The sequence below is a fragment of the Anopheles cruzii genome, chromosome 3 (assembly GCF_943734635.1).
Source record: "Anopheles cruzii chromosome 3, idAnoCruzAS_RS32_06, whole genome shotgun sequence".
NCBI classification, from domain to species: Eukaryota; Metazoa; Arthropoda; class Insecta; order Diptera; family Culicidae; genus Anopheles; species Anopheles cruzii.
This window is the reverse complement of record NC_069145.1, coordinates 27,070,182-27,089,347: the sequence shown is the minus strand read 5'-3', so window position 1 is coordinate 27,089,347 and position 19,166 is coordinate 27,070,182. Positions and strand designations below refer to the sequence as shown.

The 19,166-nt window shown below is 49.0% G+C and overlaps 4 protein-coding genes and 1 pseudogene across 4 annotated transcripts; 1 reads left to right on the top strand and 4 right to left on the bottom strand.

Moving 5' to 3' along the window:
- Positions 1-6,509: 6,509 nt before the first annotated feature.
- On the bottom strand, positions 6,510-7,710 carry LOC128270135 (uncharacterized; annotated as a pseudogene).
- A 2,440-nt stretch (positions 7,711-10,150) lies between these two features.
- LOC128270134 (uncharacterized) lies at positions 10,151-12,581 on the top strand. The gene is made up of 5 exons (XM_053007540.1): positions 10,151-10,379; positions 10,643-11,105; positions 11,631-11,813; positions 12,259-12,372; positions 12,446-12,581. The coding sequence occupies exons 1-5, from the start codon at positions 10,151-10,153 to the stop codon at positions 12,579-12,581; spliced, it is 1,125 nt and encodes a 374-aa protein (XP_052863500.1).
- Positions 12,582-14,063: 1,482 nt separating this feature from the next.
- LOC128270133 (uncharacterized) lies at positions 14,064-14,923 on the bottom strand. The gene is made up of 4 exons (XM_053007538.1): positions 14,771-14,923; positions 14,556-14,707; positions 14,377-14,484; positions 14,064-14,283 (listed from the first exon to the last, which is right to left on the bottom strand). Exons 1-4 carry the CDS (start codon positions 14,921-14,923, stop codon positions 14,064-14,066), a joined length of 633 nt encoding a protein of 210 aa, XP_052863498.1.
- A 2,152-nt stretch (positions 14,924-17,075) lies between these two features.
- LOC128270132 (uncharacterized) lies at positions 17,076-17,816 on the bottom strand. The gene is made up of 2 exons (XM_053007537.1): positions 17,317-17,816; positions 17,076-17,217 (listed from the first exon to the last, which is right to left on the bottom strand). Exons 1-2 carry the CDS (start codon positions 17,814-17,816, stop codon positions 17,076-17,078), a joined length of 642 nt encoding a protein of 213 aa, XP_052863497.1.
- A 412-nt stretch (positions 17,817-18,228) lies between these two features.
- On the bottom strand, positions 18,229-19,080 carry LOC128270131 (uncharacterized). The gene is made up of 3 exons (XM_053007536.1): positions 18,943-19,080; positions 18,475-18,881; positions 18,229-18,391 (listed from the first exon to the last, which is right to left on the bottom strand). Exons 1-3 carry the CDS (start codon positions 19,078-19,080, stop codon positions 18,229-18,231), a joined length of 708 nt encoding a protein of 235 aa, XP_052863496.1.
- Between the last annotated feature and the right edge of the window lie 86 nt (positions 19,081-19,166).

The following is a 19,166-nucleotide window of genomic DNA, read 5'->3' as shown; positions in this document are numbered from 1 at the left end:
TTGTCAATATTATTGTTCTATCGGTGCGTTGGGGGCCTACTGTTTTGCGATTTGGTGTTTTTTCTTTACACATGAGGTCCTTGATGCCATGTGTGCAAAAATTGTGGAAGCCAGAATTCGGGATATTAAGGTCGGGAACGACACGCTGCCGGAGGTGAGCAGCGTTGAACCAGCCAGTGGGCACCCCGTTTCCGGCAATTCAACGAACGCACAGCAGGTTACTCGAGTTCTACGGTGATGAAGAAATGAACTTCCGGTTCCCCGCCTCACATCTCCACCTACTCTTTCAACGAGAGTAGGGGCTGTGGTCTTGGGAACTGTTGGTCCCCTGCCTCACATCTGCACCTACTCTTTCAATCAGAGTTGGGGATGTCGTCTAGGGTATTGCACTGCAAATAAAAACCCAAATTAAGATTTCTGTTATGTGACATTGAGAAGCCCTAACCTACAAACTTACCGCTGCCGTTCTATGGTCCGTTGCATCTACGAACATTCTGCAAACATCGTTCCGGCACTTGCCCGGTTCATCGGTTCCGCGGGCTGGCTGGTACACATCTTCAAATGTCAAATATTATTCAAATTAACAATAAATAGTACATTCCTGTGACAAATTTCTTGGTTACTTACCGGGTTTATGCGGGTTTTTCTCCGTTCCATTGCGGGCGTCGTTCACCCGCTTCTGGAAGAGCCTCTCCGCCTGCGCCCTAGTCACAGCGTTGGACACCACTGCCACCGTCCCGAAAAAGAGCTCCATCGTGTTCTTGTGCTTAAGGAGCACCGGCCCGCCTTTCGAGGTCTTGTTCGCGTAATTGCACTCCTTCAGGAACGAGCGGTTGAGGAACAAGTCCATCAACGCTGTGACAATATGCCGCTTACGGCGTGGGGGGAGGTGCGCCTTCACGTACGCCTGCACCAAGCCGGCGAATGCTGGTAACTCAGCTAGCCGCTCCAACTGCTCCAGCTGAGCACAGTTGCTCACTGGGAGCACTGCAATCCGTTGGCCATCCCCACCCCGGTCCTGACGACCGGGTTCGGGGACGGCCAACGCTGGGGCAGCGGGGCGGCTTCCGCCGACAATCTCTGCTGCCGTGGCGTTCTGGCTCCTGCCGGAAATTTCCGCTGCCGTGGCGTTCTGGCTCCTGCCGAAAATCTCCGCTGCCGTGGCGTTCGTGCTCCTGCCGAAAATCTCCGCTGCCGTGGCGTTCGTCCTGCCGAAAATCTCCGCTGCCGTGGCGTTCGTGCTCCTGCCGACAATCGCTGGTGCCGTGCCGTTCGGGCTGCCGCCGGCAATCGCTGGTGCCGTGGCGTTCGGGCTCCTGCCAGGAAGATGCTTCCCCCCCGCGAGCTTGTCCCTGATCGCGTCGACCTCACGCAGGCATTCATACACGCGAGTCGGCACCGTCACCCACGCGCGCCGCATATCCTCCCCCAGTTCTCGCAGCCCCGCTTGCAACCCTTCCAAGAGGGCCTCCGCTTGCCGGACACCCTCTGTTAAGTTGTTTAGCTCCTCCCGCTCCTGCCGCATGTAAGCGGTGATGCTCTCCGCCACCAGGCGCCGGACTGTATCCTCCATCGCGGCGGGAAGGGCCTCCGGGCCAGCGGCGGGAGCGGGAGCGGGCGACGGCAATCCCGGGAGCGGAAGCGGGCGACGGAGGCGTGGCGTGGCTTGCTCCTCCAGTTCCTCCGTGTCAGCGGCGGCGGGGCCCATCAACACTTCCTCTTCCTCCGTGTCAGTGGCCACACGCCGGGGGGAGCGCCGCCCGCTTCGGCGAGGCGTCTCCTGTATAGTTAAAAATAGAATACGAAGTGAGTCATACGTTTTGTTGTATAAAAAAGTGCCCGTAGGGATGAGTTGTATACCTGTGCACTGCTTGAAGAGGTATCCGTTGTAAACGGTCGTTCAACACCCAGCACTCTGCGATCGCTCAGCTGCTGGAAGTGTTCGATCCTATTCTGTGGGTGTATTTCGTACCGCGGGACCTGCGGAAATGTACAATAATGGACAGGTAGTGACGGCAGTTGTACGTGCGGTCAGTTTGGACGTATGGCAAATATCCCCGTATGTTGGCCAGAGTTAAAAAACTTGTGTATTTCTCCTTTTGCACTGTCACAACTTGACTCTACTGGCTTGACTCGTCTTCCTCTCTCACTTTTCCCCTTTAATCCCTTTAGTCGCTCCGTCGGAGTTACCGTTTGGTCTCAAATCTAAGCCGCGCGGCTTAGATCTCGCGAGCGTCCCGAATGTGGCGCTCAGCTGGGCCGCTCTATCGGGAGCCGCTCGATCGGGGACCGTTCGATCGCGAGCCGCTGGCGTTACATTTGTAACAAGGCCATTATGATGCCTTGACAGCAGCACCGACAACTCCCCAACGAAGCCGGAACGGGATGCCTTCCTGAACTCGATGCACTCCTTGCACATCCAAACGACACTTGTATTGCGGCATATTTCACGAGTGACCTCCCGCGACAAACTGGCTCAGCGTTAGTGATAGGCGGCGTCACAGAAGCCACTATACACATCACCACATCGTCACCAGTTGGAGCCAGGCAAGCGGTGCAAGACGCCATCAAGAATAGAATAGGTTCAACAGGTTCACGGAACCAGCTCACGGAGGAAAAACACAGAGAAAACCCCCGGACTAAACGCTATCGCAAAAATGCAGCAGTGCAGCACGTGTGAATCAACGTTACACGCGATTGCAGCGTTGAGGCACTGAATGAATGAGCCAAGATGCAAATAACTGCAGAGAGCGAGTGAAAAGCGCGTCCGATCAACTCAGAGTGTCGCGAGAGCTTTCGTGCGGGCACAGGTCCAGGCACCTTTTATTTACGAATGTTACCCTGCCCCTGTCCCTCTCTCTTAGCCCTTTGTGCGCCTTGCCTTGTGGGTCGCTCGACACCATGTTGAGCGACTTGGGATTCTGAAAACCGACCACTGCTCTGCTCGTCTTTTCATGCCTCCTGAAGGACGGTGAGGATCCTCTTGTGGCGGCCAGGGCGATCCTACTTCACGTCTCATTGTCCTTCAGAAGCATCTCTCCCAGGTTGTTGCTGTTGACTTGCTCCTTGTTCTCCTCCGATTAGTTCTTGTCGCACTCCACTGAACTCCGGGCACTCGAAGAGAACATGTTGCATCGAATGGACCACTGTCGTCCCAACAGAACGCAGTACTCATCCACGCACAGTTTCCATTCTGCTGTTAACAACTCCGGTTCAACGGGTAGGGATCTTCCATCTGCAGCAGCTTGCTGTGACAGTTCTTTATGCAACTCTCCCAGCACGTTTTCTGCGGCTTCCGCAGCTTCTCGCGTTAAAAAAACGTAGCATGTTTGCACGTGTTCAGTTGGTTATTTATGTATTTATTTACGACATTTTAGAAGTGGGTCATTTACGACATTTTAGATAGAGAAAGCAATGGGTCATTATATCCGGTGAGGGACGACGGCGCATCAATTCTGAGTTCGAGGTTAGGTCGTCGTGATCCACTGGCACTGGTTTATAAAATCGACCCAGTCATACTCCACGACGACATTTGTCAAGCGTTTCATAACGTTACGGTTGACGGTTTGTGAGCGTTCAGGCAGGTTCACGACTGTAACTATTAGAAAAATCTTTAATTCCAAAAAGCTAGAATCGTACTCCCCGACATTGACGCATTGTGTATCGAATTAAACTCGGTGAGCTACCGACTCGTTGCGCTCGGTGCCGACTCACTGCATCCCCAGAAATGTTGCCCTAGCCGTGGATATATTAAAGCTGACGCTGCGACCGCGTCCGGCGGTCACGGAAGTACCGAGTACGAGTAAGAAATCGAAAACCATAAAATTACTAATTAAAAAAGAGCTGGATTTTGAATAAGAGACGTGCAATATACTCACGACATAAGTAGGCAAGCTTGTTGAGTAGCTGGAAAGGATCCAGCAGAAATACAAACAGCAGCAGCAGCAGCTGCAACAGACAATAAGGCAACAACAAAAGATAAGTCAGCAGCAGCTGCTGCAACAACAACAACAACAACAACAACTGCATTGACCGAAACGGAACAGCCGCAACAGCAACACGAACAGCAGGAGCAATATCCCCCAGCAGGGCAGACAACAACTGCAGCCACAACGGCAGGCGCAGCGAGCATCAGAGCTGCAGCAAGAAATGTGGCCACCACTCCCACAGCCACAGCACGAACAAGAACAGACGTGGTAAGTGCAAGTGAACCGCTAACAGTGGTTGGAATTTTATCAATTTCGGCTCAGTAGAGAAGCGTTCAACATCAGTCAGCACAGAGGCTGGGAGCACTCTCATCACTACCGCGATCGACAGTCTTTTTGAAAGACCGTCGAAAGACGGACAAGACTTTTGAATGATTTCTGTATTTCAGATACCCCCTGATGGAGGTTCTCACCGACGACTACAGCAATGCGATGCGCGACGAGGACGCACCTCAGCGCACTTTTGGCTTTGGAACACAGTCTACGATGTTCGAATGATCGTAGCACAAGTAGAAGGCAGCGTGTTTTATAATGTGGTAGTTGAGGTGCAGCATCCCAACAAAGCTTACGAACAGTAACCCTTGTGAACTTGCGCCTCAATACGATAAATCCAGCACTGATAGTGTGGATGCCTAACAACACAAGCAAACTCGAGGATCGGACGAACGAGAGAATAATACAAAGCTTTCAGACACGTAACATCACGGAACTCAGAAGACATACGAACTACAAAACCTAGCATTTTATACGCACGCTTGATTATTTTCATTTTCATGTTATTTCAAAAAGAATGTTCGCCGTCGGGCATAACATTGATAAGGCTTACAGACTATTTCAGACTTACAGACTAATAAGGAAATATAAGGATGAGGAAATAAAGAGCGGAAAAGGAAGGGAACGGAGGGCATCATATGAAGGAGTCTAGGAGACGAGAACGGAAGAGAGATACATTCTGGTAATACACGACCAGCGGAGAGGAAGCACGCGGGACGGTGACATTGACGCGCTTCGAGGACGGGTGCGATTGCGGCAATACAGAGCGTGAAGGTGAGGTGGTATTAGGGGCCGTAGAACACGGTGACCGTGGAAGCGACGAAGCGCAGGAAGTGTAGGTTTTCGGTGCGGGAATATGAGTGAGCATGTGTTGCGGCATGTGAGCGGCGACTTGTGTAGACAGGGGACGTGCGGTGGTAAAGGTGTTTTGGTAGTAGATCGTTTGGTAGGAATCAGAGCGAAGAGATACAGCGGCAGGAACACTACAGCGCTATGCTGGCGAACCGTGCTAGACAACCAGTAGGAGGAGTGGCGGAGTCCCATCACGCAATGAGGTAGCTGGTAGGGCATCCGACGTAGATGATCGAGGGACGTTTCCATTAGAAGCCGGGCGGTGCACGAACTCGCCGAAACGCACAGCCGATGGCCACGTAGTTCAGGATAATGCGACGGCCCGCAGGTGTATAGGTAGGCCAACCTTGAAGGATACAAATGAAAGCCCATCTGTGCTGGTCCCGGCCTTCGTCAAACGATGCACCAATACATCCTCAGTAGAGAGCCGGATTCTTACAAAGCCTGCCACCACGGCTATAGTGCATTATGTCCTCGAAGTGCAAGTTAAGCTTCAGCTTCGTGTTCAGTGTTACACCTAAGTGCGAGCCAATGCGATACGTAAACATGACAGGTGCCTTTTTCATTGAGAAAGTTAGGACATTGCACTTACCGACATTCAGGGACATGTTATTGCAAGCACACCAATGAGCAAAGCGATCAACTAATGTTTGCAAATAAACACAATCAGACGGGTTACAGACAGGTAAAAACAATTTCAGGTCATCAGCATACAGTAAGTGACATTCAGAAGAAAACCGAAGAGTAAGGTCATTGGCGAAAAGCAAAAAAAGAAGCGAACCCAAATTGTAATACTAATACTGTAATACTCCCGACGGAGCGCCATCTTCTTTGTTTGCTTGGCGTGCGTCGCTCATCATCAAAATTGATAATCATTACACTTGACACGATAAAACAAGCAAAAAACTAACCCTTTTGACGTTTTCGGTTCTCTTCGATCCAGCAGAAGAACGTTACTTAATTTGTATGTTAACAAAAATCCCAATTCTAAATAAATGTACTTGAAATACGAATAACGTCGGATCGTTGCAAAGTGGGCCGCTAAAAACAAAGAGGAAACAAACTTCAAAATATTGTAAATTATACGATAGTTTCGTAAAATAAAAATGTAAACAAAATATTTGCTGGCAATCATCGAGTTTTTTCACATGTTTTAAATAATATGCTACATGATTATGAGTCTTATCTCGAAAATTAAGGGTAAGTAACAACCTTCGGTCTGTGATTATTTTTTTGCATTGATTGAAACTTTAGCGTTCATTACATTCTGTTTATCTATCGTTTAGTTCTCGCTCTCGTTCTCCGGCTCCTGATCATTACCTTTGGACAGGCAGTATTTTATTCACTTTTTAAGAAAACTACGCGCACTTTTGAAAATCAAAAATTTAAATATGTATCTTATGGTTCAAACCGACCAAACATGATCAAATCGAGTAAACTCATCGGACATCCCGTACCGTACTTTTGTCGGCAATTGGTGTTCTCGTCGCGCATCGCATTGCTGTAGTCATCGTCGAGGCCTCCTTCAGGGGGTAACTGAAATACAGAAACCATTCGAAAGTCTTGTCGTTTTGGAAGCAGTTAAACGACTAACCTAAAGAGCACCCTGAAGATGTCCAGCGTCATCGAGCGTCCCGAAGGAGGGAGCATGTGCTTCGCCTCGCAGATGCTTCGCAAAATGCACTCTTTCATGTGGAATCCAGTTCTGTGGAGCAAGAAGCACGCTTGAGCAACGAATCTTTACCATTAAAAGCTGCTTACGTACAACGATCCAATGGTGTCCTCAAGCTGACTGAAAAGAGCCCGTCGATCGCGGTAGTGATGGAAGTGCTCCCAGTCGCTGTGCTGACTGATGTTGAACGCTTCTCCACTGAGCCACCGGTTCCGTTCGCGATCCTCTCCTCCACACCGTGGAGCACCATCGACTCCAGTACCGAACGGCGATACCTGGCCTCCGATTGTGCGCCACTCCATCCGTAGTATCCCGAACCTGTTCCGCCGTCATAGCTGCCCAGGTACCGATCGAGAACGGGAGACATTGGTTCCGTCCGGGGTGGTGCCCAGTACGGTGAAGAGTACTGCAGGTGGTCCACATTCCAATCGGCTCGTTCTTTACCCCAACCGGGCGGTACCCACGTTTCAGGATGATCCTTCAGATATTGCGCCACCTCGTCCGACGTTAGTTCGCCACCATCGTGATGGTAATCATGGGGTGGAGCCGAAGGCGGAGCTGGAGTTGGTGGTGGCGGTGGACGTTTTTTTGGTGGCTCCGGAGGGTACATCGCTATCTTGCCGAGCTTAAGCTGCGATGCATGATACTTAAAGTCCGGAAGAGGAATGTAGAGATCAAGTTCACCAACCAGCGCAAGACCCCCCGGACCCTGGACCATTAATGCTTTGCCGAAAGAGGATGTTAGCTGTGAGGGAAGGGTTGATGTCTCGTTAGAGTTTCTTCACTGATTAATCGTAATTTCCTTCCACTTGCCAGAACATTCGATCCGGGCGTGAAGAGAAGGAAACGTTTCTTTCTCCGAAGCACCGATGATTCTAAGACCGTTGTATCATTAAATGTATCACAAAACACTTCACTGACGATCATTAAAAGTACCAAAAGCCCATACAACTTCATTTCTCTGCAGGTTGTGCCGAGAGGCACCGAAGACAACCGCAATTTGAAGAACGACTGCAGTCGCAGCTACTGATCTGGATGTCAACGATATCCAATATGCGGAGTATGATCACTTACTGATCGACCGGAACGATCTCTTGTTATTTGACCGTCAATTAGTACCCTGATGCTAAGCGTTTAAGTACGTATCAGAAACATAATGGTAACTAACATGGCTGTTAAAAAGTATGCGTCACTTGTATCGTGCATCACTCTTAGGAAAGTGATTCTAGCTTTATGTCATGAATTATGAATTAAACGATTTGCGTTTTTAACTAAAGCAAAACGTCCGATTCGGATGTTCTGCCACAGCACGCCAAAATGACAGTGTATAACCATGTTACTCTGGCCATGTGAGAGGTCAAACTCATTTTCATTTGCACAGTACAAAGTTCATTGGATTTTTTATTACTTTACTCGAAAGATCGAGCATAAGTACCGATGTAATTTATATTTTATTTTTAAAATAAACTTTGCGTAAAATAAACTTTTCGTTTATCGCAACGAACGTTTTGATGTCTGAGCAGCACATTGTATAAAAAGTAATGCAACGTTTTGCTTGCCTATTTCATTTCTAAAACAGAACGAAACAGGAATCTGTTTGGTTAACCTTTGCAGTTATTCCCTGGCCGTGACCACAGCATTATTGAAAGCAAACAAGGAGCGTGTTTTCCGTATTCGGTTGGCAAATTTCACCAAGAAAAACCTGCTCAACCCACCGGGAGTCCGCCGGACGGACAACGAGTCTCAATAATTGTCGCGATGAATGAAACATGTCAATTTCGTTAGTAAAACTAACAACGTCCGCTAACGGCCTACGAAACGGACGAAACTTACGTTTCGTACGCGTTGTTCACAAACTAAAAACCCACAAAAACCCGCCAACAGCAAAAGTGGTGCACCATATTGGATTATTTCCATTTTCCATTAGTTAAATGTCAATTTATTTTAACAGCTGGACCACTTCACCTGCGCAGCGTCAATTATCGACGATTGCGCCCGAGCCCGTTGTTGCGGGCCTTCCACAATCAATTATGCATTCAATATAGGCTTTTCTGGCCGCTCGTCCTGCGACTAGCTCTGCAGGACATTTGTTTTCAGTGTTCCGGTGGTCGCTGGGAGTTGAATGAATTGCAGTTTCGTTGTCGTCCGGTAACACCGACCGAATGAAGACAGTATCTCATTTTGGCTTTCTTCGATTCGGCCCAAGCACCCTGTCCCGTGCGTCGGATAAGTCCCCGTGGGGTGTCCAGATTGGGCTCGAGACTCGCTGGTCATTCAGAGGACCCCAAGCTCACCAGCAATGAGATGTATGGCAACGGACACGCAACTCCACCGCAAACAGTGTCGGTCGACGATGCGTGCGTCCTGAGTGAGTGTTTTCCAAAACAAAAAGCACTGAAACAAGATGTGCCGAAGTGCGCCGCCCAATCTGCTGCTGGGGATCCTAACAGACGCCACAGTTGGAGCGCCGCTATAATTGAGTTAGGTACGCGAGGGAATCCACCGGGGTCTAGTTCTTGGAGAGCGACCTGGACTGTATAACATCTGCGGCTGTTTGTACTGTGGCACGAGAAGCTCCCGAGGGAGTGTCGATCCCCAGCAATCAATCGACTACGCAAGCTCCCCGAACGCACGGTGAGTGGTCGAGTCGGGAATGATTGAGAATAAATTTATGAATTTCCCTACCCTGCTGAGAGAACTGGAACGTGATCCAGAGAGACCGGCAACAAGATGAAGCATGAATGAGGCCACTAGGGCAGAGGGTCTGCTCCATGATTTGCTCCAGATATGCAGCGCTCTCGAACGATGTCACTGACCTGGCTTGGGGCGGTCGATGGGATGTTTTGCGCGGCGCTACACTCCATGAAGTAACACGCCTTCGCTAATAGATGCGACCCCATTTTTTGGCGTACCGTTACCCAGGGCAGCACCATTGGCCCGACCGAAGGAAAGCGGTTAGAAAATAGCGCCCATACGAGAGTCGTGTGTCTGGCGATACATTGATGACATCAGACAACGGACCCGCGAGTTGGAGATAATTACGTTAGAAGCGTTCTTGCCGTTACAACCCTCGGAGCAGACACGCTGGCAATAACGGTGGAGCAGGTATTTGCGTCAGCTCATTGCGCCATCGCATAAAGTAACGTGCGTTATTGTGAAAATTCCCCAAATGAAGTGTTTCAAACGTCGTATGTGAGGTCTCCGAAAGTAAACGACAAGGAGAAGAGCAAAACGGCCGCACACGGGAGTGCACAGCACATCAAAGTTGAAGCAACAGCGCTGCACTGTGGCGCGAAGTTGGGCAGCAAATTAAAATTCACGGAAAACGCCACCTTGGTCCCAGTTCCGCAAAGCACCGGCTCGCATAATGGAGGTGGTGATGCCGACGGTGAAGTTTAGGCACCCGGGGCGGGCGGCAGCGTTGCTGGTCGTAATGCTGCTCCTGTACGGCTCGACGGATGCTCTACTGCACGAGGGTGGCCCGCTCGCTGGGGATGGTGGGGCGAACCGTGAACCAGTGCCGGAGTCTCCCCAGAGAATCCTTTCGCGGAAGCGACGCTTCCTGACGTTTCCCGAGGGTAGCTCGTTTCAAGTCGGTAAGTGTGTCGCGGTGCCGAACCTACGGACGAGTTAATGGCGATGTGTTTCTGTGGTGTTCCGTTTTGAAAGAGGTGTCTCTGTTAAACAACATTTGCTGCACCACGGAAACAGTGCGTCCATTGTTGGGCAACGAATAGAAATATCGGGCCCTAGTGCAGGGGAACTATGTTAAAACTATATCCACCCCGAAAAGTGTTGTTTTAACGTGTGAGATCCAAGCTTCTTACGAATTATACGATTCTATCCGCTGTGTGTTTAGTGTACGATCAAACCATTCCGATGATCGGGGTCGAGAGCCTGTTCACGATTGGTATCACCGTGGCGCTGGCGTACGAGCTACCCAGCATCACGTTCGACCAGATCTGGGATATGATCGAGCAGAACGCCAACGATCCGGACATCCTGCCGAAGGTGGACAGCGCCGCGAACGGCACCATCCTCGTCGACACCAAGCCGGGTGTGACGCCGGCGCGCAAAAACATCCTCAGCTACGCCTACCAACCCCCGGTGTCCCCTGCTATGGCCCCTGGCACCGGCGGTCACATAAATTACTACACGGCCACGGCCGATAAGTACGGCAATCGACGGTACGATAACTACGACCGGTACGGCCATCGCGCCCCATCCCGGTGGGAGCAATTTGTCTCCAACGAGCTGGTCCGCCGACCGCCCGGTTACGCCGCCGACAGGACGCCCAACGATTTTGGCAGCATCGTGAACAGGTGGGTTGTATGGCAGGCAGGGTGCTCCCCCGTTCCACGGTTCGGCCGAGGATGCAACACAAAAACCAAACACCAAACACACGGCTGCAGCGCAGCGAGCACCGAGCTGTCCGCAACCGGTCACCACACAGTCAAGGCCAAAGGCGGGCTCGCTAGAAGGTGGCCCGGGAGGACATGAATCAAATTAATTTCACAACATACATGATAAAATTGTGGTTTTCCTCTCTCCCTCACACACACACACACGCGCGCACAACAGTTGCGCCGAACGCACCACAATCCGACGCCGTGTGGCCGGAGGATGATAAAATGTGAACATGTTTTCGTGGATTCGATTTTTTATGACTTTCACGATGTACGCTAAGCCTTCCCCTTCTGAACATCCGTCAGTTCGATAGAGTTCGGCGGACGGAAGCTTTGGTTTTTGTGGCCGTGGATTGTTCACGATTTTCTCCGAACTCGTCCGGTGTGCCGTTTAATCTTGATTTCGTTATTTTTCGCCGACTCTCACCGACCTGACCTCAGATACCTCGCGAAGTGGATTCGCCAGCATCCGCCCAACTATGCGATGGACAAAAAGCGATTCTATCCGGTGTTCGGCAAGCGCAGCATCCGCGAGGACACCGCCCCGCTGGACCGGCACTTCCTCAACCATCATCGCGTAACGCGGCACGCACTCTACGAGCGGATCGAGCAGTTCCTAACGGCGTAAGTGTTTTCGAGTACCGAATCCGACCGCAAAAAAACACGCTTCCGGGTATACGAAGGGATTTGGCTAGTTCTCGTTACCTCCTGGAACAGGGCTGGGCTTGGTTTACTTTTTGTGCGCAACGAATCTATCTTCCTCGGTGAGAGCGATACTCACCGAGCTACGGTGTCGGAGTTTAATTTATTGCGGTCGGCGAACGGTCCAGGGCATGCAGCCTATTGATTGACGCTCGGGCCACGCCATATTTTGCTGTTCATGTGAAATGCAGTTCCTGCATGATACTGACTCGATACTACTATCCGTTCGGACTTTAGTTCGGTTCTAATCGAGAATAGTTCAATGCGTAGAGCGGATAATGGGTTCGAATGGAGTCTTTTGTATGCCATGTGTTGACCACAGTTGGATTAGGTACTGATGCAAGACAATACTACTTAATTCTTTCAGCAAAGGTAAACACGGGCACCACTGTGTGCTGAGGGCGCTCTGTGAGAGTGGCCAGCGTAAACACGACACCGAGCCGGACACGTTCTTAAGGGAAATCCTGCGAGCAGTCTTCAGGTATCTAGCAAGTTAAATTGGAGCGCTTTTTTCGAGTGATGGGTTTTTTGAACTAGTTTTTTTTAACTTTCAGTTTACCGACGACGCACGAAACACCGAGCCAACACAAGCACCGGTTGTACGACGAAGCCCACGCTCACACCGGAAACTGCACCGAAACGTACACGTACTGTAAGGACAGTTTTTGGTCGCCGGATTTCGTTTTCTAATCCCATCCGGCGAGGGGCCAAAGAGGCTCCTTGTGACCATCGGTCAAAAATTAAAGTTTGCACGTAATCAAATCAAAGTACCCAATCCGCCACACCGCACAATTACAGGTCAAGACATAATTCAATTACACACACTAGGGGTGGACTGGACGATAGTTTACCGATACTGCTTGATCCGGTGGGGAGCTCTACTTAGTGCTCTTGGCACTGTTACGGGGCTAACCAATCGTCGGAGGGGCCTTTCGTGTCTGTCGATGTTTGATGAATCAATCTGGACTGAGATTTATTGGTGGCGATGATGTTTTGCCGTTTAGCGGTTGATTCGTGGATTACGCGAACCGTAGTGTCCGCGGGACGGCACACGTTTGTTGTGCTGAGCGATGTATTTTTATTTAAACCGACAACAGAGAAGATTTGATTGATTGACGGATGGACAGGCAAAGGATGGACGGTTCGAAGATAATCCACTTGTTCCGTATTACGCGTGCTCTCTCGCAACTGAACCGTCGGATCGAAAGAGGAAGCAACTAACAAAAAAGGTACACGTGGAACAAGCTTTCACGTTCATCACGGAATTAGGTAACGAATTTAGAAAGCAATTTCTTGATTCATTTAAATCACCCGGTGGATAAATTGATTCACAAACTTTGTGTCACAAGATTGTATCATAATTCTTTCTGACAAAGGGAATAGTATTTGCTTGGAATAAATTAGTTCATAAACTGCACAGTTGTCTTTTATTTTACGTCTAAGTTCAGAGGAGAGGATGTTAGTTACGGTAAGTAAACGCAATCTAGAATATATGAATATAATCATGTTCATGAAACTATTTCTCAAGAAATTCCTATGAACTGCTCGAATACCAGTTTCGGGATTCGGTACCTCTATCAGGTGACATAGCCAAATATATTATGTTTTGTCGATAAACTGTTCAGTATATGGTACTTATACTTAAGACCTATCAGACAACAAATTATTGAATTACATGCACTCTTTTTACTTACTACTACATACAACCATTGTAACATATTGACTTCATGTGTTGCAATCCCGTGACCGCAATCCCCTCACCCAACAACTTTCGCGATTTGCTTTATCCTCCCTCCGCCATTATGTCTTCGTCATCCGTCAGCAGGCGGGGTCAGATTTACTTCACGAAACCTGGCACCAACAATGATGACTACTACGGCGACGATAACGTCTCGAAACGATGTTCCGGAAGTACCGCAACTGCACCTAGCTGCACGTCATCTCAACCGATAATAACATCATCGCTCCATGAAGTCATCTCGTCCGCTGCAATCGTCGACTTTTAGCGCCACTTCGCTGGCTAATAAATTGCGGGCTTCATCTGGAACCATTTATCTTCCGCCTGCTCGTGAAGGACCGTCACCAGGTTCCGGTTCCGTTCCGTTGGTGGTCTGTTTTCTTCAACCCTTCGTCACCACATCGAAAGGCATACGGTAAAGGGCTACGGGGTGTTTAATCGTACCGCGAACGTGATGCGCCGCCGTTGTCGGCCACTTCCGGTGACTCGCTGACGACGGGTACGCGGTCCATCTGGAGCTGGGTGATGGGACAGTGGCGATCCAGCTCCTGGCAGTCGTCGGCCGTCAGGTACGGAAAATACTTGTCGTCACCCTCCGGCAAACTGTTTGAAGAACCGATGGAACTGTCATCAGAGCCGGGCGAGTCATGCGATCTGCGGGTGTTGTTGGAAAGCACATGAAGAAGACGGAGCCCATTTACGTGTGGTAATTTAACGTGTCACACACTGTTCTTTCCCGACACTTACCGGAAGACCAGCTTCAGCAGTTTGAAGAGGATACCACTCCGCGGTGTCATCGCCTTCGAGAGTTCGCAGAACGTCCGCAAGATGCACGCGCGTCCATCGAATCCGTGACTTGAAGCGTTGGATTGAGAGTGGCAATTATTTTATTTTCGATCACCTGAAGGTCTGCCGATCGTACTCACGCCATGATCATGCTTTCCAGCGATTGATGCACATCTCGACGAGTAATTTTCAGACCAGGCGGATTGTAGAACTCGATGTTCATACGGAACCCGATACCGTTCGCCCAGATTGTGCTGTTGTCCGCCACGCCATCCTTTATATTGGCACGAAACTACGCAAAGGAATTACATTGTCCTAGAGTATGTCGGAACTTTTACACGCTACGAGTACTCACGAATCCTCTGGAACCCGGGTGGAAAATGAGTGACCTTTTCCGCCGAGCCAACGTTTGGTTGGAGCTAAAATACTGGTCCTGTTCGCTGGCGACGTATTCCAGACTCACCGCCAGGAGCACCACGAGCGCCGCAAAACAACGCACGGATTCCATCGCAACAGAACTTCAAAAGTTTGTGACACGATCGTCAGACCGGACGGCACTGCCGTTTGACACCGAGCGGCCACCGGAGGCGATGTGTTCGGTTGGCAGGTGCTAACTATGTGGTTCTGGGGAGACCCAGTGAAAGTATGTCTCCACGAGGTCAATCGAAGCTGGAACACGGCGTGATTAACGTGTTAGGAAAATGTGTGTCAGCAAAATCGCCATGGACCGGTTGATCGAGGTGGAAACAATTCTATCGGAGTAGTTATCATCGAAGAAACAGTAAACAAGAATTACTATGCACAATCGTTGACATCTTGTTCAATGTTGCTCCAAATTGTTCAATTTTGTTGCATTTTTGCTTTTTAAGTCTATGCTAGATGTATTCTGTAAAATATCGACTAAATGTACTAGGCTGCTCATTAAGTTCTGAGCTTTTTCAACAGAGGGTACTACTACGAGGCTGATTTTTTTTTGTGATATTTATACACTTTTCACATGAACGTATGTGAAGTTTTATTTCAATCGGTCACTTGGTTTTTTTTTTACAAGTCATTTAGTATCGACATGTCACAATATTTTTCACAATGGAAAAAATCAAGTATCGTGCAGTGATTGAATGTTTGTTTTTGGAATGTTTAAAGGCAAAGTAGATTTATGAACGAATGTTAAAAGTGTATAAGGACTCTTTACCTTTAATTAGGTGGGTAAAAGGAGCAGTTATGAGTTTAGACGTGGCCGTAGTAGCCTTCAAGACGATCCATGTAAAAAACGTAAAAAAACAGACACAACACCTGAAATCGTAAAACAATACAGGATATCGTTTTTGAAAATCGTTCAATCACTGATAGAAATTAAGTACAAGACCTAGCCAACTCATTGAGCAGTATAACCAATATTTTGACTGAAGTTTTGGGTTCGAGAAAGCTGTTTGCAACATGGGTGCCGCATTTGCTACAAGCGCATTCGAATGCATCTTTCTTGATAACATTTAAAGCGTTTTCGATAGAAGAAAGTGGATTTTGTGCATTGAATCATCACTAGGGATAAGACTTGGGTCTATCACTATGATCCTGAATCAAAACAAGGGTCTAAGGAGTGGTGTGAACCCTTTTCTTCAGTTCCGAAACGAGTTCGTCCAGAAATGGCCAAAAAAGATGTTAGCATCAGTTTTGTGGGATGCGAATGGAATTTTGCTAGCGGATTACTTGCAAATTGATAAAACAATAAATTTTGATTACTGTTGTCACATTTTAGAGCAACTGAGAGCGAAAATTCGTGAAAAAAGAGCCGGTTTGCAGAAGAAAGACAACCTCTTTCATCAGGGCAACGCACCCTGTCAGAAGAGCATTTCGAAAATGGCATAAATCCATGAATTAAAGTTCGAATTGTTGGCGTATCCACCTAATTCACCAGCTTTGGCCCTTAGCGACATCCACCTGTTTTCAAACCAAAAAAAAATCGTGCCCGGAAAACGTTTTTCATCAAATGATGACGTCATAGCAGCTGTAAAACAGTAATGTGACATGTCGATACTAAATGGCTTGTAAAAAAAAAACTAAGTGTCCGATTGAAATGAAACTTCACATACGTTCATCTGAAGAGTGTACCAATATGACAAAAAAAAATTAGACTCGTAGCAGCGCCCTTTGTTGAAAAAGCTCAGAACTTAATGAGCAGCCTAGTAATGTTCAATTCGAGGAAAATTCAACCAGAAATTTAATGGGATACTATGAGGAAATATTCAAATAAGATGAGCAATGAGTTGAGAGGCTCAAATGCACCTAGAAATGCACTTGTTGAATAGTCCCGAAGCACATTCCGAAAAGGGCGCTTCACTATATTGCGGTTCTTTCACCTGAAAACGAAAATCATTAAATTTCCAACACTAAAGGAAAAGTTCAACCAAAATTTGTAATTACTTGTAAATTTTATTATGTTGCTTTCGTATATGTTGACGAGAGTGATGATTTTGAAATATAAAACCAAACACTAGTAACTTCGACGAAAAATGCGAAAATTAAAAACATGTTCCAAGATCTAATTAGTAGAACAATACACCTGAACACTGTAACGCTCATAGCAACGATACATGCAACAACATTCACGCTTCATCCTTGCCCCGCCGAATCTGGCCATCACCTCGTCGATATTGCACGCATCACCAGTGCATGGCCGTGATGGTGTCCAGAATGCCGTGGCCCCAGGGACACTCGTCGTACACTCGTTTGCAGTTCACTCCGTTGGCCCCGTAGCGGCGCGCCAACTTGTATTCGTCGGCTAGATCGTCCGAATCGCCGGGCCTAGCCGTCGGAAGACCGAGAACGAATATTGTATCTTTGATTCAATTTCGATGCCTCGATGCTGACAGGTTTTCGGGAGGGCCATACAAAACAACTTACGTGAACACGACGTCCATTATTTCGCCGACCATGCCATTGTGGGACAGCGGCGTGTCCGCAATCTCGCAGATCATCCGCAGCAGACAGGTGCGCGCTCGTGACCCACTTTCGGCACCACCCAGAAGCTTCTCCAGCAGCACGTACAGCTGCCGCCGGCTCGTGTCCACGAACGCGCCCTCATCGAACCGACTTTCCCAAATGGTGTCCGGGTAGGGAAAGATAACGTTCGGCAGGATGCGATAGTTGGCCTGCAAGTTGATGCCCGCGTTGAGGCTGCGCCTCAGCTTGTGATGAAACCGCACCGGTGCTACGAACCCAAACAGCACCTTCGCTACGCCTCCGTTCACCGGATAGTTGAGCACATAACGTCGGTCGCGGTTGTGGGCTCGGTGTTGCAGATGAGTGGTTCCGTTTGTCCACTGAGCGGCCGCGAGCGTGCCAACTAAGCAGCAAATTGCAATTAGCCCCGCGCTATTCGATACCTTCGTCGACCGAGACATTTCGGCAGGAGTTGTCCCCCGAACGAGACCACAGAGTTCTGTGAAGAACACCGTCACTGACGAGCACCACAGACATTGAAACCATTTCTCAGACAGAGTGGGCGTTTTTTTGTCACGTGCCCTGCGTTTGCTGTGCTGCTTAACACCCGGCGGAGAAAGTCGAAGAATTTATTCAAATATTTAAATCTTAGTTCTGACCGTGTCGTGAAACAAGAAGTTAACCCAATGACGTACTCTATCACATACGCAAAGGCGCTTTTATTTGAACATCACCAAGGCGTCACGCGACGCCCGCAACATTGCAGGTGCAGAAGGAATAAACCGATTTCAATGTTAGCTAGCTTAGAAATTAGGCAGAGCCTCGGATGCGGCTCGAATCGAGTTCACAGAATCTGGCCCGGAGAAGCGTGTGTCACGAATTGTCGACCAGGTTGGAGAAATCGCTCAACACCGACCGGTGGCAGCGATCGTAGATCAGTTCACAGTTGGCTCCGCTCGCTCCGAGCCGTTCGGCCATTTCGTACTTCCGGCGCAGCTCCAGCTCATCGTCGCCGAAGGATTCGTGCACCGAAGGGCTGTAATGGCGATAAAGAGAAGAACCCTTTGCACGCTTTCTGAGACACTCGGGTGCACACTCTGGTGCGGTTTTCACACCAACCTTAAAAGCAAATGGACCACCTCTGTCATTAGGTCCTGCTCCGACTGCGAACGATCGAACGGACTATGTGCCAGCTCGCAAACACTACGCACCAGACAGTCCGCTTCGTAGCCAAACACGTGCAACAAGTCCTCGACGTACGTGTAGAGCTGACCTGCGGTTAGCGTCAGCGACTTGTGATCGGTGGATCGCTTCCAGTTTCTCGCTGTCACAACACTGGTTGACGGAAACTCTCCGCGGATAATACCTGCAATGGCTCGGGCCCAATTCGGTGGTTTGTAGAACTCTAGCATTCGGTAGGGTAAGTTGTAGTTATGCTGGAACCCGAGATTGATGCCCACCCTTCGGAAAGGGTACTTCTTCCTCGGCATAAACAGATGCCCATCGCTGACCGTGCACATGCTGACCTGAGGGTACGCCGCACGTAAAGTCGCTTCTTTTAGGTATTTTGCGCAAAGATGCACTCACCTGAAGAGTAGTTTGGGTGGGGAATAGCAAAATTTTGCGCTCCTGTCTCGAAAGGACCTCGGGGTACGGTGAGATTGATTGGTTCGCGTAGACCGATTGTAGACCAAGACAGAAACAGAGTGCCACGGCTAGTTTCATTCTCCGCGGTTTAACTTTGCAGGACTACACCGGCAGATCGATTGACTGCTGTTGACGATCCCGTGCGAATGGAAACGTTCGACTGA